The 23,418-nt window shown below is 42.4% G+C and overlaps 1 protein-coding gene across 3 annotated transcripts in view; it reads right to left on the bottom strand.

The window, feature by feature from the left end:
- PDE4A (phosphodiesterase 4A) overlaps positions 1-23,418 on the bottom strand; it is an 878,869-nt gene that overhangs the window by 155,845 nt on the left and 699,606 nt on the right. For all 3 annotated transcript variants that reach the window (XM_069231819.1, XM_069231820.1, XM_069231818.1), the window contains exon 6: positions 3,951-4,063. In XM_069231819.1, coding sequence (XP_069087920.1) covers positions 3,951-4,063 — 113 coding nt within the window. The remainder of the gene's footprint in view (positions 1-3,950; positions 4,064-23,418) is intronic.

Below are 23,418 nucleotides of genomic sequence, written 5' to 3' on the forward strand. Positions count from 1 at the left end.
GGGCATAGAGGAGTGACAAGAGGAGATAGAGAAGGGAAGAAATAGGGAACAAGAGGAGATAGAGAAGGGAAGAAATAGGGAATCAGGATTTAGAGAAGGTTAGAGAAGGGAGAGAGGGCACAAAGGAGAGAATATCTAGGGAGTGAGGGCATTGAATAAGGCAAGGCGAGGGGAATATAGACACAGAGAAGCAAATAAATAGGGAATGAAGAGGAAGGCCGAGACGGGAAGTGAGTAAATAACGCAGATAATAGAAGAAATAAGTACATAGAGGAGGATAGGAGAAACGACAGAGGAGCAAAGTTATCATGTATAAGGGCATAGGAGGGACAGTTACATAGAGGTAGGGAACACATGGGAGTACAGAGAATGGGGATGACGGCATAAGGGAGCACATGGTGGATATAAAGACACATTAATTAGATTAAAACTAAGGCTCCCTGTTTTCCATTTTTACTCATTTTTACAGATAAATACAGACAGAAAACCATTTATTTTCTTGTCTGTATTTATTTTTAATTGTAGATAAAAAAAGGAAATTTGATTGCTTTTTCAGTGATACTGCAAAATGTTGATACTGAAATGTGGGTATTTTCATATAAGTGCATTGATTTATCTTTTGTAGGTGGTCATATCATTAAAACCTGGTAGGCATTCAAGTAAAAGTGCATATTTATTGGGGAAATATACCAGTTTCAGCTTCATTTTTTCACAAAACTCAAAATAAATATGGATAAATATAGATCAAATTAGCAAAAAATAAATAAGGATAAATACAGACAGCAATGTCAAAAAAAGAAATACCATAAAACTGGGAGCCATAATCAAAACTAACACCAGCAGAGGAACGCAGTCGCTGTAGCGAGGGCACAGAAGAGCACAGAGCGAGGGAAAGTGGCACACCATGAGGCCTAGGGAAAGGGGAAAGAGGGCAGAGGAGGGTAGAAATGGAGGAATAAGGACAACACAGTGCAGAAGAAGAGAATCACAACTTATGAGATGAGATTGAGTATGAGGATGTAGAGGAGGGTAGAGAGTGGTGAAAGAGAATAGGAAGAGTAGAGGAAACAGAGGGAATAAGGACACAGAGAAGCAAATGCAGGGGAATAGGGACAAAGGAGCAAAAGTGGAACCGGGAAAGAGGAGCAAAGAGATGGAAAGTGGGGATATAGAGGGGGTAGATACAGGACTGCGCTATAAATGGCCAGACACTGTAATGGTGAGCACCTGCACTTCTTTCATTTGAAAGGGAGGGCATCAACACCTCTAAGAGAGTTGTGATATCTATAACAGGGCAGTACAGGCAGTCCTCAGCAGCAAAATGATATTCTGACATGGAGGAGTGAACAGAGTGGGAATCAAAGCACAGAAGGAGCTATAGGTAGGGGAATGAGAACATAAGGCAGTGTAGAGGGTACAAGGACAGAAAGGAAAGTGGAGCTGGGGGATGAGGATGAATGCACGAAAGGCAGTCCCTCACATGCAGATGACGAGCAGTAATCAGCAGCATAAGAAGCTTTTCACACAAAAATCTGGTATGGCAAAGGCAGGTGCAGTTCAAGCTTCCCTCACATTCAGAACAGGCAAACAGAGGCAGCAGCAGTGCGCCCTTCCCTCACAAGCAGAACAGGTGAAGAGAAGACAACAACACAACTTTCCCATGCACACAGAACAGGTACAGTACAGGCAGCAGTGCATGTGTATGCCTCCCTCTCACATACAAGTATAATGGCAACAGCAAAGGCATGTTTTACACACAGAACTGGTACAGGGAGAGCTGCAGCACTGCAAGCCTTGTTCTCACACAGCAGAAGGAGAATCAGTGCTTGCTTACTTCTACTGGCAGAGAGCAGGCTGTAGCAAAGGAGGCTTTACACCCCAAACATAACATGTACACTACGGAAGCAGCACTGCCGGACACACACACACACACACACATTATAGCACGAACAGCAGATGTGCAAGTTTACCTCTCACATAAAATCACATTGGCCACACAGGGCAGAGAAGTTTGGCGGGCATTTGAAATGGTTTATACCATTAAAACAAATATTGATTATATACACAGAATCGGTGGGGAAATCAAAAAGTTATAAGAAATTAGGCCCAATGCAAGCTACAGGACTCATGGGGGCTGGCTGGCAACACACTAACGTAACAGTGCGGCACATAAGGATACTAATAAAAAAACATAAAAATGCAATAATGCTTTCCTTGTACCAAGTGGTGAACAGGGAAACTGAGCAAGACTAAATCTGAAAACTCAACAAGCATTTATACATACAAAGATAGCTGTGATGTGATCCCCCTCCAGTACTAAACCTTTTGTTGGTGTTTGTCAGGGATGCAGACCCAACAAATCAGCAGCAAATTCATTCATAAGGATCGTAGCACTTGTGGAAGTATGAATAGTTTTGGTCCTGGCAATTGGGAGTCCTTTTTGTCTTTCCAGTTTACATATCAAAGCAGGAAGGCCCCTGTTCATAATTACATGTTTATTACTATTACAATGCATTGTGGGATTAATAATTCCTGGTTTTAAGTTTTTCAAATACTGTTATCCCCCAATGGATTTTTAGATGACCTTGAAGGATCTGTTTCACTATATCATTGGGATAGCGAGTGTATTATTTTAAGTTGAATCTTTGAAGCAAATTCCTTATTTTTTTTATACATTTCAGTTAGTTAGTGCTTTAACGTCTGATATCCACTGCTTGAGGTTAACTTGTACTTCTATTCTTTTTGATTATTTTTTAGTATAAACGTATATAAAGATGTCAGTATTTAACCAATGTGGCTATAGACTGTTTCCAATCTTATAATACATTCTTTTAATATTAATATACTATAACTGAAAAACCCAAAGGATAAAGTTACGTTATATATATATATATATATACATATATATATATATATCAAACAAATTCTTGTAGCCACAAGAAAGGTCAGGACACTTCCAGTGGGTGTAAAAAGTTTTACTATCACACAGATTCTTAGCGTTGGGAGGAAGAATCTGTGTAATAGTAAAACTTTTTACACCCACTGGAAGTGTCCTGACCTTTCTTGTGGCTACAAGAATTTGTTTGATTCAATTGATGGTTATTCCCGAAACCATGGTCGGACCGCCACTTTTTTGAGCCTCAGTATTTCGGGACTTGTCTTTGGATATATTTATATATATATATATATATATATATATATATATACATATACATATATATATATATATAAAACACCAATGTTGCCAGACATCCGAGGCTGCTAATTCAGGTCCAGGCGTGGACCTAGCCATCCACAAATTATTGCCAACAATCCTCCTGTTACATGCAGAGAGTTCCCGGACACCAAATGGAGGTCCCAAAAACTTTTATTCACCAATGCTTTCTCCCAGAACAACGCGTTTCAGCCGTAGCCTTGATCACGTAAAAATTGAGAGTGTCTCACAAACCCACTATATATGACACCCAGCATACACATAAGGACAAAAAATAAAAGAAGGACTATCAGGTCACCCAACTAGCCCAAGTGTGCAAATATCAGCACCATCTTGGAATGTCTAGAATGGCCCATAAGCTATGCCAAAGTTGATCTTACAATTACAAAATCATCCATATTATTTGCTCTCTTTGTACATAAATTCATTGAATATAGCCGTATTTCTGGCAAACCACACATGTTCTCAACACATCAGGCCTTTGACAGATAAGCATCAACAACTTCAATGTGGAAGACCAAACTGAGAGAGCCTACTAGCAATGTAAACACCCTTCCAACACCAACAATATACAAGGCAGCAGCAGTGACAGCAATGCGGATAACAACGACCCCACCGCCACCCGGGCTCTCAAGTTAATTACTTTTGGTGCAAAGCTTCCCAAACACAAACAGTTCACCTACATAGAGTAACAAGCATCCAGTGATAAAAAGATACAGCATTGGAGATATCTTACCTTGGTGGAAGCCATATCACTAACTGACCGGTATGTCTGAATGGTTTCCAGTTGGTCTAGACACCAGTCCAGTTCTTCTAAGGTTTCTTTGGCCAATTGCTGATAGGTTTCCTCTGGAAGAGACAGAATATAAGGATGAGTGCCCAGAGGTCTACGAAGCGGAGGCCTGCATGAAGAATTTGACCACAAGTTCCTGGTTTAGATATTAGATTTCAACACACAGAGCCAAAAATGGCCATTCCTCTTGTCAGGGACACAGATTATGAAATGTAAGTTCTGAGAGATGCTGTTAGTTTGACAATCAACACCAAAGAAGTGCCTAGTTGGAACCTGTGGCCAGGGGTGTGGAATTTATTAAAATATCTACTTGTCCAGGGGACAGGTTGCTTCTCAAATCTACTTGTCCTGTAAAAAGATCTACTTGTCCCTTTGGTGCCATGTAGTGTGGCGACAAAGTATGGCAGCAATTAATAGCCTCTCTGATTATGCCAGGGCTACTACCATAGTAGGGTTTGAATACTTGGAGTTTCAATCCCTACTGTAGCAATTTCCCTATTTTGCCACCTTTCTGCAGATCTGCATACTGGGGCTGGAGGAAGCAGTAAGCAATAGTTCCAGGGCAGGAATGCCTTTGAGTCTGCAAACCTACTAACCTGCATGTTTTAAAGATTTTTACCAGCTTCTCTCTAATATTTTCCCATAATAAGAAAGGTTGGACGTTTACTCCTGACAATGGCAGAATTAGAACTTCTTCCAGGGTTGGGAAGAAAGTGGCTGGAGGGAAAATTAACTTGCAAATGCTCAATAGATTTTCACATGAGCAAATCTACACATCGTATTTACCCATGCTAAAATAGAGTTCACAAATATTTTATAGGGGTACGACATATACCATGGGTGGACTTTTGTGACTTTCTTTAAGAATTTGGGGCCACAAGTAGGTAGGTTCAGATTTGTGACCTGCAAATTGCGAGTCGCAAATCCGAATGTAGGATGGTGTCCTTGACACCATCTGTGATTCGCAAGGGCTTCGCAAATGCCCACATCATGAATAATCATGAGGTGGGTCGCAATTTGCGACCCCCTCGTGAATGGTGGCCTGCTGGAGACAGCAGACCACCATGTCTGTGACTGCTTTTCAATAAAGCAGTTTTTTTGGGGTTTTTTTGTAATGCAGCCCGTTTTCCTTAAAGGAAAACGAGATGCATAACAAAAACGAAAAATGAAACGTTTTCGTTTCATTTTTTCAGAGCAGGCAGTGGTCCACAGGACCACTGCCTGCTCTGAAAAAATGTTTACAGTGACATTCACAATGGGGGAAGGGGTCCCATGGGGATCCCTTCCCTTTTGCAAAAGTGTTAGCACCCATTTGAAATGGGTGCAAACTGCGATTGGTTTGCGCCCGCGTTCGCGGTCACAAAACAATCCTACATTGCACTGCGAGTTGCAATTAGGAAGGGAACACCCCTTACTAATTGCGAGTCGCAAACCCGTTTTGTGATTCGGTAACCAGGTTACTGAATCGCAAAACTGGGTATGTGCATCACAATGTGCTTTTTGCACGTCGCAAACAGCGAAAGTCGCTGTTTGAGACATGCAAAAAGCTACCTACATGTGGGTCTTGGTCCCTAATTAGGTCTGGTGTTAACAAAGACATTTTGTTTTTATTAAACTTTTATTTCTCTCTCTTTCGGCTGGCTTTACTGTGAGTGATCGCATTCTGCTCTTCCACAAGGAGCATATTGCCACACAAAGTAGTTTTGTTCAGTGTCAGGAACTACAGTGGCAGTCAGTGACGTAACGAAACTGGAGGGTGCCCCTTTGCAAAGAACATGGAGGAGCCCCCTCTCCAGACTCACTCAGGGCAGGTGCTGTGCTGAAGGGGCCTCCTGGAGGGCGGCTGCGGGGCCTTTGTTATGCCGCTGGTGGCAACGTGTGCTTTAAGAGTTCAAAAACTTTTTGGGGGGGTTTTGCCAATGTTTGTTACAATGTTGAGGGCCTGGTAGCTCCCACAACAATAAAGTGTTACAAAAGCCATGTCAAAACAAGACACGCATTGATGAAACTAAAAGACTTATAAAAATATGTCAGATCAGTTGGCTTTGTCAGTGTTTGTTTATTTTCATGCTTCCCATAATCGTGTTGAAAATGGTTACACTGATTTTCCATTAGAAATATTTTTGGGAAATACTAGCATGCATCAACACATTTTACTAAATGACACTTCATTTGCATATAATCAGAGAGCATTCTGGGAGCATTATACTTAGCCTCTTAGCCTAAACTTTTCAAACATGTGTGTACACGTTTTTTTTTTTTTTGTATTGGAACCAACGTCAGTAGTGAAGTGTGACCTTAAAACATTTATTTACAGCACGCACCCTAATAATGAAGGCTTTCAAATAATGAACCATAAATACAAGTTCGAACAGAATCATCTTTTGGAAACACATTACCTCAACTGCAGAGAGTTCCACTCTCTGTAAACAGGCAGCCAAAGGGTTTGTGCTGCAGGGGGTTGGGCCTACTTGTCCCAAGGACAAAGTAAACATAAAAACTTGTTGCCCTTGACCCCAAACAAGATGTCCCGGGCGTCGGGAGATAGGAATTCCACATCCCTGTGTGGCAATTCCCTTTTTTACCTTTATGAAGAGGAGCAACTGACTAATTCCAACTCAGCTAATGAGTGTGTGAATAGATAAGTTACTGAAAGAAATTCAGTGGTGAAGGGTAGAATAACAAAGAAAAACAAGCAATTGGACAAAACACAGCCCATAAGTGTACCAATTTTTCTTGTTTCATGCAACAGACAAAAGAAGCTGAACAACACATCATATATGTAGACGTGATACATTGTACAGGACAAAAATAATATTTCACTATTTCACTCGTGGTTTAATGTCAATCTCCTGTAGCAGATGTCTCCTGCATATTCTTCACCTGCCTTTTTTGAACAGTCACCATTTTTAGTGTCAATAACAACCGACTACATTGACAATACTCTATATCTTGTGGTTGAGTAACGTGTGCCGGATGTCATTACCAAACTACTTCCTTGTGTACAGTGTTGGCTGGCATTTCTTGTAATGATACAAAAGAGTCGCTAAATGAGGGCAATTACATGTTTTCCATAAATATATGCAAAACAGCCAGTTTTACTTCGATTTATTTCAATGAAAGTAAACAAACATCGAGTACGGCCTGTAAACTAGGGTCATCTTTGGCATTAATAAGTGACCTCAATCGACATTGCAGAGGGACACAATTTTATATATATATGCTATCAATAATCATTCCTGCTGGGGTAGTATCACAGAACAATAACAAATAGGGAGCCTGTAAAATCATTTGGTGGTATCATGGCAATCGGCAACCCCTAGAGACAACAGGTGTACTTTCACAGCATTAAACACACAAAAGATGATGGGAGTAATGCTTGTAATTTGTCTAACCAATGATAAGCACTCTTGGTAGCCTTCTAACCCATCATTCCTTTGCTCACCATGCCACCTCAATTTGGATCCAGCCATATGCAAGTCAGTCTTGACCCTGCTCCAATAGGAGCAGTCCAGCCCCCATTACCAGGCCAGGACCTCTTTGAACCGGAACACAAGTGAAACAAAGCCAGTTTTGCCCTGATTGGGGTTCCTCATTCAGATGTAGCTTGGGTTCCATGGCAAAGTGAGCCTGGGGGCCCACATCTGGGCATCCCCTTGCACTTATGGTGGTGCACCACACACACAAAAGGTATTGGGGGAATGCTTGCAATCTGTTTAACAACTGGCAATCACTCGGGCAACATTCCAACCCATCATTTTTTTTTTTTTTTTTACTGATCATGCCACCTCAGTTTAGACCTAGCCATATGCAAATCAGTATTTACCCTGCTTAAGTAGGAATAGTCCAGACCAAGCTGCCAGGCCAGGTCCTCCCTGACCAAAACACAAGCAACTCAAGACCAGTTTTGCCCTAACTGGGGTGGTTCAGTCAGGTACAACTTGGTTCCAGTGGCCCAGTAAGCATGGGCCCATGTCTGGGGCATACCCTTGCTATTTAGGGCATACATCAAACATAATAAAGGTGATAGGAGAAATACCTGTAATTAATTTAACCACTGACAATTGCTCAGGGCAGCACTCCAAACCATCATTCTGTTGCCTACAATGCCACCTCAGTTTGGACTTATCCATCTGGAAATTTGGCTTGACCCTGCTCCACTAGGACGAGTTCAGCTCAAACTACCTGGCCAGGCCCTCCCTGAACCAGATCACAAGCAACCCAAAACTGGTTTTGATCTGACTGGGGCTCTTCAGTCAGGTGTAACTTGGTTTCAGTGGCACAGTGAGCATGCAACCCATATCTAGGGCCAACCCTTGCCAATTAGGGCAGTATATCAAACACACAAAAGGTGACGGGAGGAATGTTTGCAATTTGTCTAACATCTGGCAATCGCTCGAGTAACATTCCAACCCATCATTATTTTCCCACCATGCCACCTCAGTTTGGACACAGCCACATGCAAATCATATTAGCCCTGTTCCAAAATGAACACACCATCCTGAACTGCCAGGCCAGGTCCTCCCAGAACCAGAACAAAAGGAAATAAAGATTGGTTTTGCCCCGATAGGGGTACTTCGGTCAGGTGCAACTTGGTTCCAGTGGTACAGTGAGCATGGGGCCCATGTTTAGACATGCCCTTGTCACTGGGGGAGTACATCAAACCCACAAAAGGTGATGGAAGGAATGCTTGCAATTGGTCTAACCACATGCAATTGTTTGGGATAGCAATCCAACCCATCGTTCTTTTACCCACCCCGCCACCTGAGTTTGGACCCAGCCATATGCAAATCATTCTTGACTCTGCTCAGAACAGTCCAGACCGAACTGCCAGGACACTTTCACTGCACCCACTCCTCCATCTCTTATCACTGTACATCACAGAATAGAAATAAGAAAAATGTATATATCACAAGATCGTAATCACATCATGCCTGTGATAAGCACGCACATAGCTTACCAACCTCACATAATAATATGTAGTTAAGGAAATACTCTTTGAGCAAATGGAAAATACAGTCTTAAAAATAAGAGGGAAAATAACAAGTAATCTTGCAAGGATGAGTGGATGCATGTTTTTGGGCACAAGCACTCGCAAAATCAATAGGTCTGACTCTAATGTTCCACCAAATGTCAACACGGACAATCACAAATCCTGGTTATCACATTGGAGCTATCCTTAGTGGCTTTGCCAATTCTGGGGAAAAGAAGCAAAAAATTATTGCCTTCTGTATAGAATGCATGTAGGAAAATAATAATTAAATGTAACAACAGTTTGATGACTAGGGGCCTGATTACGACTTCGGCGGAGGGTATTACTCCGTCCCAAATGTGACAGATATCCCGCCCATCGTATTACGAGTTCCACAGGATATAATGGACTCGTAATTCGGCGGGCAGGATATCTGTCACATTTGGGATGGAGTAATCCCCTCCGCCAAAGTCGTAATGAGGCCCTAAGTGTACTTTTGACATGTAAAATAGTCCTTCATGTATTCCAATAGTAGCACCTCCTAAGAGAAGAAATGATACACCACACAGTCAACCGCATGAGGTGAGAGAGTCAAATTATTCTGGTTGGAACCAAATCTCCCCTTAATGAGTATTTTATAAAAGTACTAACATTTGCTAGGCAGACAGCTGTGCCAAGCAAGACCTAAACAACAAGATCAGGTTTCATTATCTAATAAACAACTAAAAGAAGGGCCCTGTGATCCAGAAATTATGTTAACAAAAATAGTCTTACAAAGGAATAGGGCTGGAACTTCCATAAAGAGACCTCCTGGAACTTGTCCAGCTTACCTTGTAGCTGTCAAGAAAACCTGTGGAACGAGCGCTCTTTGTTGACTGCAGGTCGTCAGTTTAAAATCTCACAAGGGGTGAATGACATTTCTCTCCCTTAAGGTCGGTCAAATAAGTATTTTAAGTTGGCTAATCACAACGTATTTTATTATAGTGAATTCAATATGTGGTATCTGACAAATTGTTGCTCCCATACAATAGCAAAGGCTAGACTTATAACTGTATGACTGAAATTAACTATATTAACTCTTGAAAGGTATTCACAAAAACAAATCATAACAGGTGTAAATCATTTTGCACATTTATAATTGAATATCACAACCGTGGACAATTGTACATATGTGTATCCTACACAAGGAGCACAGAGTGGGCATAGTTAAGCATGGTTTGCTATGTGTGTTTGTCAACACTCACAAATACAACGGATTGTGGGCATTGGCACTCTGCTCTCCCACCCCTTGTTTGAAGATTTGCTCCTGCAAATCTGCTTCCTACGTAGGAGTAAGAACTGAACTCTCTCTTACTTGCTGGAAGTGTAGGAGAAGGGGTCTCTCTGCAGAGAAAAAACAGAAAGAGAAGAGCGTAGTTACTATCTGCCGCTCTCATTTCCAAATACTGAGTTGTACAGCGCGTACTATTTTGTATCGGGAAAGTGCTAACACCTGAAAAAGCAACAAGACTTTTTGTCCAAAGTAGGTCAAGAAAGCTGTGACTAGCACAGCTTTCCAGGAGCACTCCCGGAAAGATTTGTGAATTGGGGATAAGTGTTCAGGACTCAATTTACAAAAGAATGAGTGCCTGTGCCCAAAGCTCTGCTCAGAGCCCTGCAGCCGGCGCTATTAACTGTCTGTGTGCTGAATGCATAGTCTCAATTCACCTTATGCCTCTTTAATCCACTACCAGCCACACCCTGCCCCTTCATCAGTCTCTTGCAGGTTCCTGCTTTCTCGCTTGGTTAAGCACTGCAAGTGCAAAAAGATCTTCAAGCAGAGGTGTAAATCTCCTGGCTTAGCAATTTTATTTGTGAATCGGACCTCATACTTTCATTCCTAAAGATCGCAGCCTTTAACAGGGCAGTCATCCATCCTATTTTTCAAGATTATTTTTGTTAATGAATTTGAGGCATTGTGATTTACATGCATATTGTCACTTTTTGTTTGGTGGTCTGCAGACATACGAAAAGACTTCTACACGGATTATCCATCACATAAAGAGAACGTGTAAAAGAAATGCAGTTACTCACAACGTACATGATTACAGCATGTTACATTTCTGACTTTTAGGTTGTATGCTATGATAAAAATGTAGAATGCTGCTGGGGATTCAGCATTCAATCCAAACTGCTCTTGGGGTTTCCTGGGCTCTCCTTTTCTCCTCTCTCCTGAGTTCTATGAAACTGACTGCATGGCGTAGTTTTGAGGGGTGTGCTTTCCTCCTCACGTGGTCAATGTCCTAAAGGCCCTTGCGGTCCAGTGACCCCAAATCAAATAAACATTTTTTGAGGCTGTGAGAGCATGCAATAGCATATGCACTCTCACTTGTGAGATACTATTGTTTACAAGGGCTTGAAGCCCGCCAATTGCTTAACATTTGCTGGACTGCGTATCCTTCTTCCTTGCAGCCTTCTTAATTGGCCAGTGCTGGCCAAAAGTCACTTCTGATCCTTTTGCGGAAAACAGAACACGCACAGATTGATTCAAGTTCATCAGTGCCTGTATGTTGCTCCCAATGTGATTGAGGTGTCACTTCTTAACCCCTCCCGCTCTCCCTGCCTCCTGCACCCTCCATAGTGCTTTTTTAGGTTGAGTGCGCAAGCGCTTCGACCTGTTGCAAGTATTGTGGGCTGTTAACCACACCCACCTCACACTCATCACTTTCACTCATTCGTGGGCTTGACTTTAAAAAATCCCTTGATGTCATTGTTAACTGCTTTACGTTTGTCCTGCCTGAGGGCGGTTTTGTTACCGCCTTGAAGACTGACCCTTTTACATGGATATTGCACGATTGCCAATATACTTCATCGTGGGTGAACTAGTTTCTATTTTTGTTTCTTTCCTTCGTGCTCCAGGGCAGCAATGACCCTCACAGCGCGAACAACGTCATCAGAACAAACTCCATCATGGTATTGGCACTTATAATCGATAAATGCTTTACAAAAAATAAACACAGAAATTTGCATTGCAGGTCTCTCCCGACACAGCATGAGAGCCGATACTACATTAGTCACTGCACTTGGGAAAAGTCACCCCATAATGCTTTGAAAGCATTCTTTTCTCATAATTTTTTTGCCCATAACTCACCCTGTGGTAGTCCTAGGATAATGGAACCACCACCAATACGTTAAACATAACACACTCTTTCTGTTTAGGTCATCTCTGGGTACCCACAATAGGTTAGTGGGGAACCACAAAATAATAGCCCCTCCCACCATTCAGTCCCTTTTTAAGTTCCCTTATGGCTGGAACTTTTGGTTTACAGCTTGGCATAGTTGGTGTTCTAAGAGCCTTAGTTTTGCAATAGGCCTGGTAGGCCTGTAAATGTGTAAGGCACTACAACTCTCTAGGGGCTAAATATATGGTTGCACTACATTATTTTGAGCCATTCTATTTTCTTGTAGTTACATGACCATGTTTCTTACAAATAATATTTTTGTTGTGGTGTCCTCTAGGGGCTGTTCTGAGCATTACAGCCAATATACTACAATATTTGCGGCACTCATCATCCCATAATGCTTTCCAGGGCATTCTTTTACAAAACATTTTTGCTCATAACTCAGCCTGTGGTGGTCCTAGGACAATGGGACTTCCTTCAAAAAGTTCACCACAACCTGCTCTTTCTGTCTCGATCATCTCTGGGTCCCCACACCAGGTTATTGGGGAACCCAAAATAATAACCCCTCCCTCCATTCAGTGTCTTTTTAATCTCTCTCATGTCTGGCAATTTTGTTTTACAGCTGTAAGTAGTTTGCGTGTTAAGGGTCTTGTTTGTAATATCATTGCAGTAGGTCTGCTAGCCCTGAAAATGTGTGATGCACTACACCCTCTAGGAGCTAAATATATGGTTACACTGCAATACTTTCAGTTATTTTCTTTTCATGTGGTTATGCCCTCTAGGGGCTAACTATATGGCAACATGACCATGTGTCTTACAAAAGCTATTTTCATTGTGGTGTCCTCTAGGGCACGTTCTGAGCAGTATAGTCTAATGCCAAACGTTTATTTCTGATAGAGGTCTTTATTGGGTTTATATGATAATTATATATGTTTTATTAATATATCCTTATTGCAATTATGACCATTATTCAGGCCAACTTAACATCCTTATTAAACTAGGACTGAACACTCTTGGTAGGTTTGGGTGACCCTTCTAGTTTATATCTCTTGTTACTCCTCCGTGGCTGTCTTGCTTTGGGAATTGTGTTAGCTAGCCAGCAACTCCGATGGTGGGGTGGTAAAAGTGGTATTCAATTGGAATTAGCATGGCAGATTTAAATTAGGATGCTAAATAGCAACATTTTCATCTTTGGCTGCTGATAGAGGAAGAAGATAAATGGAAGTGCTTTAGTTATATGCAGGGCGACTGGAATTACATTGCAGGAAAAGACCGAATTATGAGGCAGGGTTGACCAATATATGTGCCAAGAAAAATCCAGTTATGAATTTACAATGCCAATAGCTCTAACTCAAGCAAATGCAAGATCCATTGCATTGCAAATGCTTGTTTCTTGTTTGCTTTTGAAGAAACAAAGTGTGACTGCTTGAATTGGTTTGTTTGTATGGAAGTCTGTACTGTTGCAGTCCGTACATGCCAACATTTGAGAAGACCAAAAAAGGTGATACAGAAAAAAATGGGAGACATTAATTTTTCTATTGAGGCACATTTGAGATAACAACAAGAGTGAAAAAGACTAAATATGCCATATTTTGCAATGAAAAGAATTGTTGCCTGTAAGTCTTGGTTTCTCTGTTCGGAGAAGCAGTGTCCTATCTGTTACTACATTCCCGCGTAGATGTTAAATAGCTGTGACTCTTCAAATCATTTATAGGGGCCATCTCTCATGGGTGAGCGGAAAGCAGTTTACTTTATCAAACCTGAATTAATGGAACAGTTTTAATTTATTAAGCGTCATATGTATATAAAAAGAGGCTGGGTTAACTATGGAGTACAGGTTATTATGTTTGTCTGAATCATTAAAAAAACTCAGGCTAGAGATGTGCCTCCATTTGCTTTTGACTTTCCAGTGAAACCACAGTCACATCTTTGATACTGTTAAAGTCCTTGGATGTATAATAGTTTTTGGGTAATCTTCTACAAAAGGTAGGCTTAACTCAATACATATGCTTGAGTGTGGCTTTGGGTGCTCTGTTGGCTTTCGGGTCCCTTCAAACTTTTCTTTGCAGCTCACCTACTATTAGGCATCCAAGGGCTTACTACAAGCCATCTTTGTGACCAAGCGGGTCACTCCTCAGAATCAGCCTTTTTCTTGCCACCATCCTCTCGCCATGATTTAGCCAGATCCTTCCCGGGGAGTCACTTGTGTTTCTGGACACAGGGCCTGAGTGTATGGTCAATTTAGCCTATGCGCACTAGGGGCCCCTCTGATGCTTTCATGATGCGCACTCTTGGCACTTTGCTATACACTTTTGGCCATGTTGCCCTTTCTTCCCCATAGAGCGGCACCAACATCGTGGAAGCCTTTTTGTGCATCCTTAAAGTGTGCCAGAATTCTTTAGGCACATGCATCATACCCATCAGCATTCCCCTTTTAAACCTTCATTGCATAATAATCGGCACTGCACCACCGGCTGGAGCTGAAAATTAGCCAATCTACGCAACTCCCTTATACTCCATGCCACTCCACTCCACTCTACACCATGCCACTAAATTTTGGTCATGCTAATGTACAACATGGCTAAAAGACATTAACAAAGACATTAGCTCTCACATAGGTGAGGTCTACTGGTTTTGCCAATGCTTGTTTTACATGGTGCTTCCTCCCTTTTGCCTTTCATAATATGTATCAGGAACACAAAGCATCCCCTAAATGACCCTGACCTTTCACTGACTCTGCTACAACCCATCTGGCCTCTCAGAGGCACTGTCTTCTCAGGCTAATGTGGATTATCAATTGAGTCCCCTTAACAAGATGCCAGCCCATTGTACTTTTTGATGGCTCCGTCACTAAAGGTCTTCGACAACAACAGTAAAGTCATCCCTGGAGTTACATAGAACATAACAGATCAGACAGCAGAGCAGTCCATTTGGTTAGACAGAATGACATGCAGACAGCAACACACCACTCAAGCTATGCAGATCTTACAGGCTCACGGATATTGCTGAAGTACCAGATCTCAGCAGTACAAAGCTCATTGCAGGCTATAGGTTCGAAGCTTCAGACTGCTGCCCTACAGCACTGGTTACAGAGTTCTCAGATGACCTGGCCCTTTACAGAGGAACAACCTCACATGTGAGAGTGATCTTACAGACACTGAGTTCGGGCGGCAGTGCTAAACCTTTGGCTACTCATCTTACGACATTGGGCCTTAGACAGCTAACTTACCAACTAATTTCACAGATTTCCCAAACAACCCTACTAAATTATTTTCTCATGTATCTGTCCTTTGACTCATCCCAAGCCTTATTTTACTACTATGATCTCCTTAATGCCTTTCTACAGACTCTTCCCTCCCCCATCTCTTTTACTCTTCCCAAACCTCATCTTACTACTATGATCTCCCAATTATCAGTTTCTAGATTCTTCCCTCTTCTATCCTTCCATTATTCTATTCAATCCAGCTAACTGACACACATGCCCGCTGCTCAAATTAACTAATATTTCCCTATACTAATCCACCACTCATTGTTTTGGGTTCTGGAGTAGTTTGCTACTTGCAAAATAGCTCTTTGACGCCTAGTCAAGGGTGGTAAGCGATATGTAAGTACAATTACAATTACAATCTTACAGGTTCAGAAAAGTAGTAAGCCAGGATACCTTTCCTCATCATACCAGAAAGTGACAGTTGTCCCACCCCCTTGGAAATTACATCACATCCGTTACCGGGACTTCCGGTGCCCCTGAGAGCCCGCCCCGGAACTGACGTAGGTGTAGGGGTGTCACGTGGGTTGTGACATCATGAGGTCACATGTTAGTCATGTGCCAGGGTCCTAACCCCTGTGTCTAGGTGTATGGGCTGTGTAAAATGAGGGCAAAGCTGGTGTTCACCCTGTTTCTGTACCCAAGAGTACAAGTCTGGACATGTCAGACATTCAGGACCAAGTGACTGTTTGGGGTTCTCCTCACAGGGCGGAGCATTAGGAATGTAAGGCCAAACCTCCACACTGCTGGCTAATCCAAAAATGGGGCAAATGTTGCTTTTGCTAGAGCCAGCCAATCAATTTAGAAATGTAAACCTAAAACTGATGCTTGCTCCATAATTCCCAGGAATAGGACTTAAAGGTGATCAGCATATGTCAAAGTGTAAAGTGACCAGGCAATTTAAAAATGTTTTGAAATAGACAGAAGACAAGCATTGGAAACCTAAAACAGATGTAGCCCTAAGAGTTCCCAGGCATGAGTTCAAAGGTTTTCAGCATATGTCAAAGTATAAAGTGACCAGGCAATTTAAAAAAAGTTTTGAAATAGACAGAAGACAAGCACTGCAAACCTAAAACAGATGTAGCCCTAAGTATTCCCAGGCCAGGATTCAAAGGTGTTCAGCATATGTCCAAGTACCATGCCCTAACTGTCATGGGGACCAGGGCAGCGTGCAGCCCGGGTCCCCCGGCCTACATTACAAAAGTATTGTTAGGGCAGGGACCCCTGCCCTATCTGTTCATCTGTAATGCAGGCCGGGGAATCCAGGCCGCATGCGGTCCCTGGTCCCCAGGCCACCATTACAAAAGTATTGTTATGGTAGGGACCCCAACCATTGCCCTAACTGTACATCTGTAATGCAGGCCTAGGGACCGTAACCTTGAGTGGGCAGGGACCCCCCAAGCCCTGCCCTAACTGCTAATGACACACATAGCAGAACAAAGTGTGGCGCACTGACCCCCAACAGGCTTTTCGAATCATATCTGAAAGAAATAAAACAGGCCGTTAGGAAACTAAAATCACGACTGAACCTCAAGACCTCAAAACTGGGTAAGATGGCGGTCGATCCTGGGTCCTCCAGACCATCCCAGAGAGAGTTAATCCTGCGGTTCCCAAGGTGTAGAAGGGAGGTGGTCATAGCTTGTGAATCAGTCACGGCCGACATAGACAATATATCGGCGTGACTAGGGAACCGTGTCCCCCTAAGGACTGTAAGATCAGCTTTTTGTAATAAGGGTGTCCATAGGTCTAATTATAAAAACAAAACCCTAGACATACTCACTAAGGCTCTATGGCTCTTACGTGCACTCAAAAGCAAAAGGTCGGTGGAACCCTCCAACAAATCCTTAAAAGCCTTTAAGTCTAATACCTTGACATATAAGATGATCCTTGCTAGGCCTCAAGACAAAGTCCGGAGTGAACAGGTTGTTTTAAACCTCAAGGGCTGGTGTTCAGAGCCCGGTAGTACCCCTGCACCCTGATGGGTCCTTAGCAATGGTTGCCGTAGGGAAGGGTGCTGGCACACAGACCATAAATACAACAACTGCTGTTCAAATAGGCTATGGATGCTTACCTATAAACAACTGGTCTTGTAATAAGCAGAAGTGTGCTAGCAGTGCTAGACAGCGTAGGTGTCTAGTAAGGAAATTAAAGAACGCCAAACTATGTGTTACAAGGAGGCTTAAAAACACTCCAGCATAGAGCCTTAGGGCCATATGTATGAACACATTTCCCCATTGACACAGAATGGGAAAAACCCTTTGCTACATCTGGCCCTTAGTCCGCTACCCCAGAATGACACTCAAGATGACAGACCTGCTAGTAGTGATCCTAAAGCTGAGGATTTAAAACCTGTGTTTTTAGAAAGTGTTAGAAGGTACAGTCTTACTATAGAACGGTTTAGCGCTACAGAACACTATGAGGAATTCCGGTTTGTTAACCTAGACTGTATAAATTCCTCTGATCATGGTGTTTTATCCATCCACCTAGCTGTACAAACACTAATATAAAGTATGTTACACAATGTGGGTCCTAATGATTACTTCCAACTCTGTTTCCAGGGGCAGGGTATTGACAGTCCTTTGTTCACGCGTAGAACGCCCAGGGATGTGTTTGACGCTGTGGAATTTCTAGAGAATCTCTGTAAACTGTTGCAGAGTAAGGAAGAAATAGTAGCATATGGTAACTTTAGAGTTATAGCCCTCATTGTCAGGGGCCGCGAGGTTGGTGTTTCCAGACCTTTAAAGAGTATCTTGTATAGCCAGATCATTGGTACGAAACAACAATGGTTGCTCAATTTTAACACAGGAGCAACCAACACCTGTCTGGCAGAAAGCATAGCGGGGTTACTGTTGGACCGAACTACGGCCGATGCTCATATTATGTCAGGAGCTGTTGAAGCACATAGGGCTTTTGAAATACCACATGACAGACTGGTCGGTTTCAGGGGCCTAGAGCTTTTGAGAACTATTTTGCTGTTACGGTGAAAGTTCTTTACCACAGCAGTTCCTGGAAGTACTTCACAACAGGGGAGCATGCGAAAAACAAGACTGTTTATGTTCTCCATCATGAAAAACACTTTTATGGTATTTTGAACCTGAGGGATTTTCTAGGAGCCAGTACGTATGCCCCCACTGCGACCATGTCTACAACACACAGACAACTCATCAGTGTGAAATGCACTGTAAAATGTGTCAGAGGGATGGTGGTATTGATGTCGCTGAGCAGAAGGTCCAGTATTGCACGTGCAGTCTGTTTTGTCGCTCGCAAAACTGCTTGAGCATACATACCAGACTAGCACGTTGCTTACCTAAAACAGATTATAGGGCTTGCGGATGTAGGGCTTGCGGATGTTACACCCCCTATGAGGATAAATGTGAAGGCATGAAATGTCCCCGGTGTAAGGTGTATTTTTTAGGCGGGGACAGCACACAAGTGTTACATGGTTAAAAGGCTCCCTCAGACCAAAATTGAAGACTACATTGTGTTTGATTTAGAATGTACACAGGAGACAGGTGTACACCAGCCTAATTATATTTATGCTCATCATCTAACTTCAGATGAGAACTGGGAGTTTAAAGGGTGCAAGTGTGTGAGTGACTTGCTCACCACTTTCATGCAGCCTAAATTCAAAGGGTATTCCATGCCGGCTCATAATTCTAAAGCGTATGACTCCTTCTTTATGCTACAGACCATGATTGGTGAAAAGATGGCTGTAGAATTCATATCCCAGGGCTCCAAATTGATGCTGTTAATGGCGGTCCCTTTTCAAAAAAGGTTTATCGATACCTTACATTTTCTACCCATGAAATTAGGTAAATCACCCAAAGCGTTTGGTTTCACACATTGTAAAGGTTATTCACCCCACTTTTTCAACACATGGGCCAACCGGCATTATGAGGGTCCCATGCCTCCACCCTCCAGCTACGGTGTCAAGTATATGATGCCTGCTGAGAAAGAGAGCTTTCTACAATGGTACGGTGAAAAGCGTGAAAATAACTTTCATTTTCAAACCGAGTTGAAAGCGTACTGTCAGGCCGATGTAATGATCCTGCGAAAAGCCTGCAACGTTTTCAGAGATGTAGTGGTAGAGATGACCAAAAAGGTGAAGGGTTTGAAGCCCGACACACCACAGATGACAAAGACTGTAGAATGCATAGACCCCTTCCAAAATATAACTCTGGCTTCCATGTGTCTGTCTATCTACAAACACATGTTTTTGAAACCGTACAGCATCGCCCCAATACCGCCAGACCTGTATCATGGTAAACAGAAGCGCTATTCAACCCCCTCGATCCAGTGGCTCATGTATATCTCGGACATCGAAAACATAGCCATTCCACACGCATTACAGGGTGGTGAATACCGCTTGGGGCCTTATTGTCTTGACACTTATACCATAATTAATGGTGTGCCAACCGCCTTTGAATACAACAGGTGTTTTTACCATGGTTGCCCTCGTTGTTACAAACCTCACAAGTTTAACAGGCTGTTGGGCACTAAGTTTGAGAATCTACACTGTCGCACTCTGGTGAAGGCGCAATTTGTTAAAAACTGCAGCTTTGGCATAAGAACCCTTTGGGAGCATGAATGGTTAGATATGTTAACAACAAATGTTGAGCTTGTGTCTTTCATTAAGAGTGGCCAGTTACCAGAGCCTATGGAACCCCGCAACGCCTTATTTGGGGGGCGTGCAAACGCTATAGAGCTGTACAGGGCGCTGGGCGATGGTGAGAAAATACACTATTATGACTTCACAAGTCTGTATCTGTTTGGGAACAAGCAGAAGTTATATCCTGTAGGTCACCCAACCATCATATACAGGGAATACTTTGAGCTCATAAATGCCAAATCTACCCACCCCGTCTTCTTTACTTCCCAGTACTACAGTGCAGAGTCGACGGTAAGCTGATGTTCCCACTATGCCGTACATGCGCTGAAAGTAAAGAGACTAGCATGTGTAGTCACAGTGAAGAGCAAAGGATGCTGACCGGGTCGTTATGTAGCATTGAGGTACAAAAGGCTCTAGAGTGGAAATATGGCACTTTGAAAGGACAACATGGCTCTTTTCTAACTATATCAACCTGTTTCTAAGAGATAAATAGGAGGCTTTGGGGTTTCCAAAGTGGTGTGTTGATGATGCCTCTAAACAGAAGTACATAGATGACTACTACACTCACAAGGGTATACGCTTGAGACCCGAATTGATTGAGGTCAACCCTGCCTGCCCCCAGTTAGCCAAACTATGCCTTAACTCATTATGGGGGAAATTCGCACAGCATACAAACATGTCAAACACGTCCATAATAACAGATCCTGATGAGCTGTTTAAGTAACAATATAAACATCTTCATAGCATGTTTTACAACCGCTCATGCCCATTTATAGCTTTACAGAGTATTAAATAAACTGCAGGACAGGTGTCTGTATCATGATACAGACTCTGTTATTTTTGTGAGTAAGGATGGTGATGAAGACCCACCCCTAGGTGATTATCTAGGAGATTTGACCAGCGGATTAGATAAGGATGACTACATAGTAGAATACACTTCATCTGGCCCCAAGACCTATTCCTACGCAAATAACGCAGTGTGTATGAAAGTGAAAGGTATCACCTTAAATGTTAATAACACAGTTAAAATCAATTTTGAGAGTCTTAAGGACCTAGTAAACGAATACGCTATGTCCAACACCCGTGAAAATAATAAAACAATTGTTGTACAGCAGCCAAGCATAGTGTGGTCCATAAAAACGGTGGGAAATCACAACACCCAGCCTTTACATGAAACCTTATGTATAGTGTTTGTTAAATGGGTCCCGACTAAGGACTACAAAACACTACTGCATGGTTATTAAAAGGACATTAGACTCTAGAATCCCCACGACTATGGATACCTGTTTACAACATCCGTTCTCCTGCGTTCTAGCAGGCCCTTCAAAATGCAGTAAAAGTTATTTTATAACAAAGTTGTTAGAAAATGCCCCCCATGTTCTATTCCAAAACCCAAACAATATTGTATGGCTTTATTCATGCTGGCAAGATCTTTATACAGAACTATCCCTAAGATTTCCGCACACCAAATTTATAGTAGGCATACCTGGTAATCTCAACGATGATGCACTGTTACCTACACACCTCGCAAACATGGAGACCGTAGACGATCTCATGCGTGAGAGTGGGAATAGAAAAAGTGTTTACCCAATATCCACACCATCGTAACTTGAGCATATGTTACATATGTGCAGAACTTGTTTTACACGGGTAAGAGCAGTCGTTCTATAAGTCTGAATGCATCATACCTTGTTTTATTTAAAAACCCCAGAGACAAACAACAAATAGTGATCATCGCTAAGCAGATGTACCCTGGAAACATGCAGTTTTTCTTAGAAGCCTTGAACGACCCAACCGCTAAACCTCATGGCTACCTGTTGGTAGACTTAAAACCCAAGACTCTAGAAGACTACAGACTACGTGCTGATATTTTCCCACCAGATCTCCCTGTAGCTCACACCCCTAAAACCAGACCCAAGGCGTACAAAAAGAATCGCTTAAAAGACTTTTGTAACATTTACTTTCTAAACCTTATAATATAAGGTGCTGAACATGTCTGCACATGTACGCCGTAATTTAGCACTCCTTAAAATGCTGGTCACAGCTAGCCCCCAACAAAGAAAGGCTATCATTTGCTCAGCTACGGACGACTTAGTAACTGTTACTTCAGAAATTGCCCTAAACATCCTAAAAGGGAATGTCTCTATATCAGAGAGCCAGTTCCGTGTGCTGAAGAAGAAGCGTAACCTTATCAAAACGCTTAGTAATAAAAGGGCCTCCCTCGTTTCTAAGAAAAAACTTGTAAAACAGTTGGGCGGCTTTATAGGAGCGCGTCTGGGCATAGCGATTCCTTTTATTACAAACTACCTAACCGGGTACTGATGGATCACGCCCAAAAGATGTACTTGGTACTGTGCCAACAACTGGAGCAGTTGGGCCCTTCTACGAGCGACACTTGGGATAAACATAAAAATGAAACACGCGCCTAGATGCAGAAATTAAAAACATTTTAAACCAGACTGATTTAAAACCTCACGACAAAGCCAATCTTTACTCCAGAGTTCTTCAAAACGTTCTACATTAATACACGCAATGGCAGTCCGAAAAAAAAACACGCTGACTCTATATAACCCTGACTCTGATCCGACACCACCAGCCCTCGCCACTCCTCAGGCTCAACAGCCCCAACAGCCCCCACAGCCGTTGGTCCTGTCACCACCGCCCACAGACATCTTTGTTGAACAACTTTTAAAAAATGTAAGTCAGAGGTACATAGGTGAAGCGCAAATGTTACTAAGCACCATGGCTGCTTCTAAAGATCGAACCTCTTGGGATGAACGGGGTGAATTCCTCGACAAAGGGCAAGCAGTTGTTTGGTCTCACATGTATGACCTCATCAAAGGTTTCACACACCCCATAGCCCTACCGCTCAAGAAAGTGCCTAGAGGTTGGGACCAGTTTCTATAGGCCGCTGCAGAACTCAACTTTCCTTCTACACTTGTTGGTAATACCGAACACCGTAGGCTGCTTGAAAGTTTGAAATATCCTACTTACAGCCCCCAAAGTACACCATCAGCGCTTGTTTTGAAACCAACGTCTATCCCACAACTAACCCCCTCACGGAGCACTGCACCCCTACTATTGCCAGATAAAAAATCGTCATTAAAAAAAAAAAATCGTGGTTACAGGTGTGATACTTGTGATCCTCTGCATTTTGTTTTACAAGGTCTGTGTATATAGTTTTAAAAACGTTAATATATTTATTGCTTTTCTTTCAACATTTATTTTCATTTGTATGTTTGGACTCTTATTACGTGTAGTAAAATTATGTGTAATAAACAGTTTTTAACCGTTTCATCGCTCTTATGTCATATTTGAACTTTTTTTTGTTAACATGTGTATTGGCGGCTGAATAAAAATGTATAGGCCGTTATTGAGCTTAAATTCTTTTATTGTACACATTT

Source organism: Pleurodeles waltl, chromosome 4_2, assembly GCF_031143425.1.
Source record: "Pleurodeles waltl isolate 20211129_DDA chromosome 4_2, aPleWal1.hap1.20221129, whole genome shotgun sequence".
NCBI lineage: Eukaryota > Metazoa > Chordata > Amphibia > Caudata > Salamandridae > Pleurodeles > Pleurodeles waltl.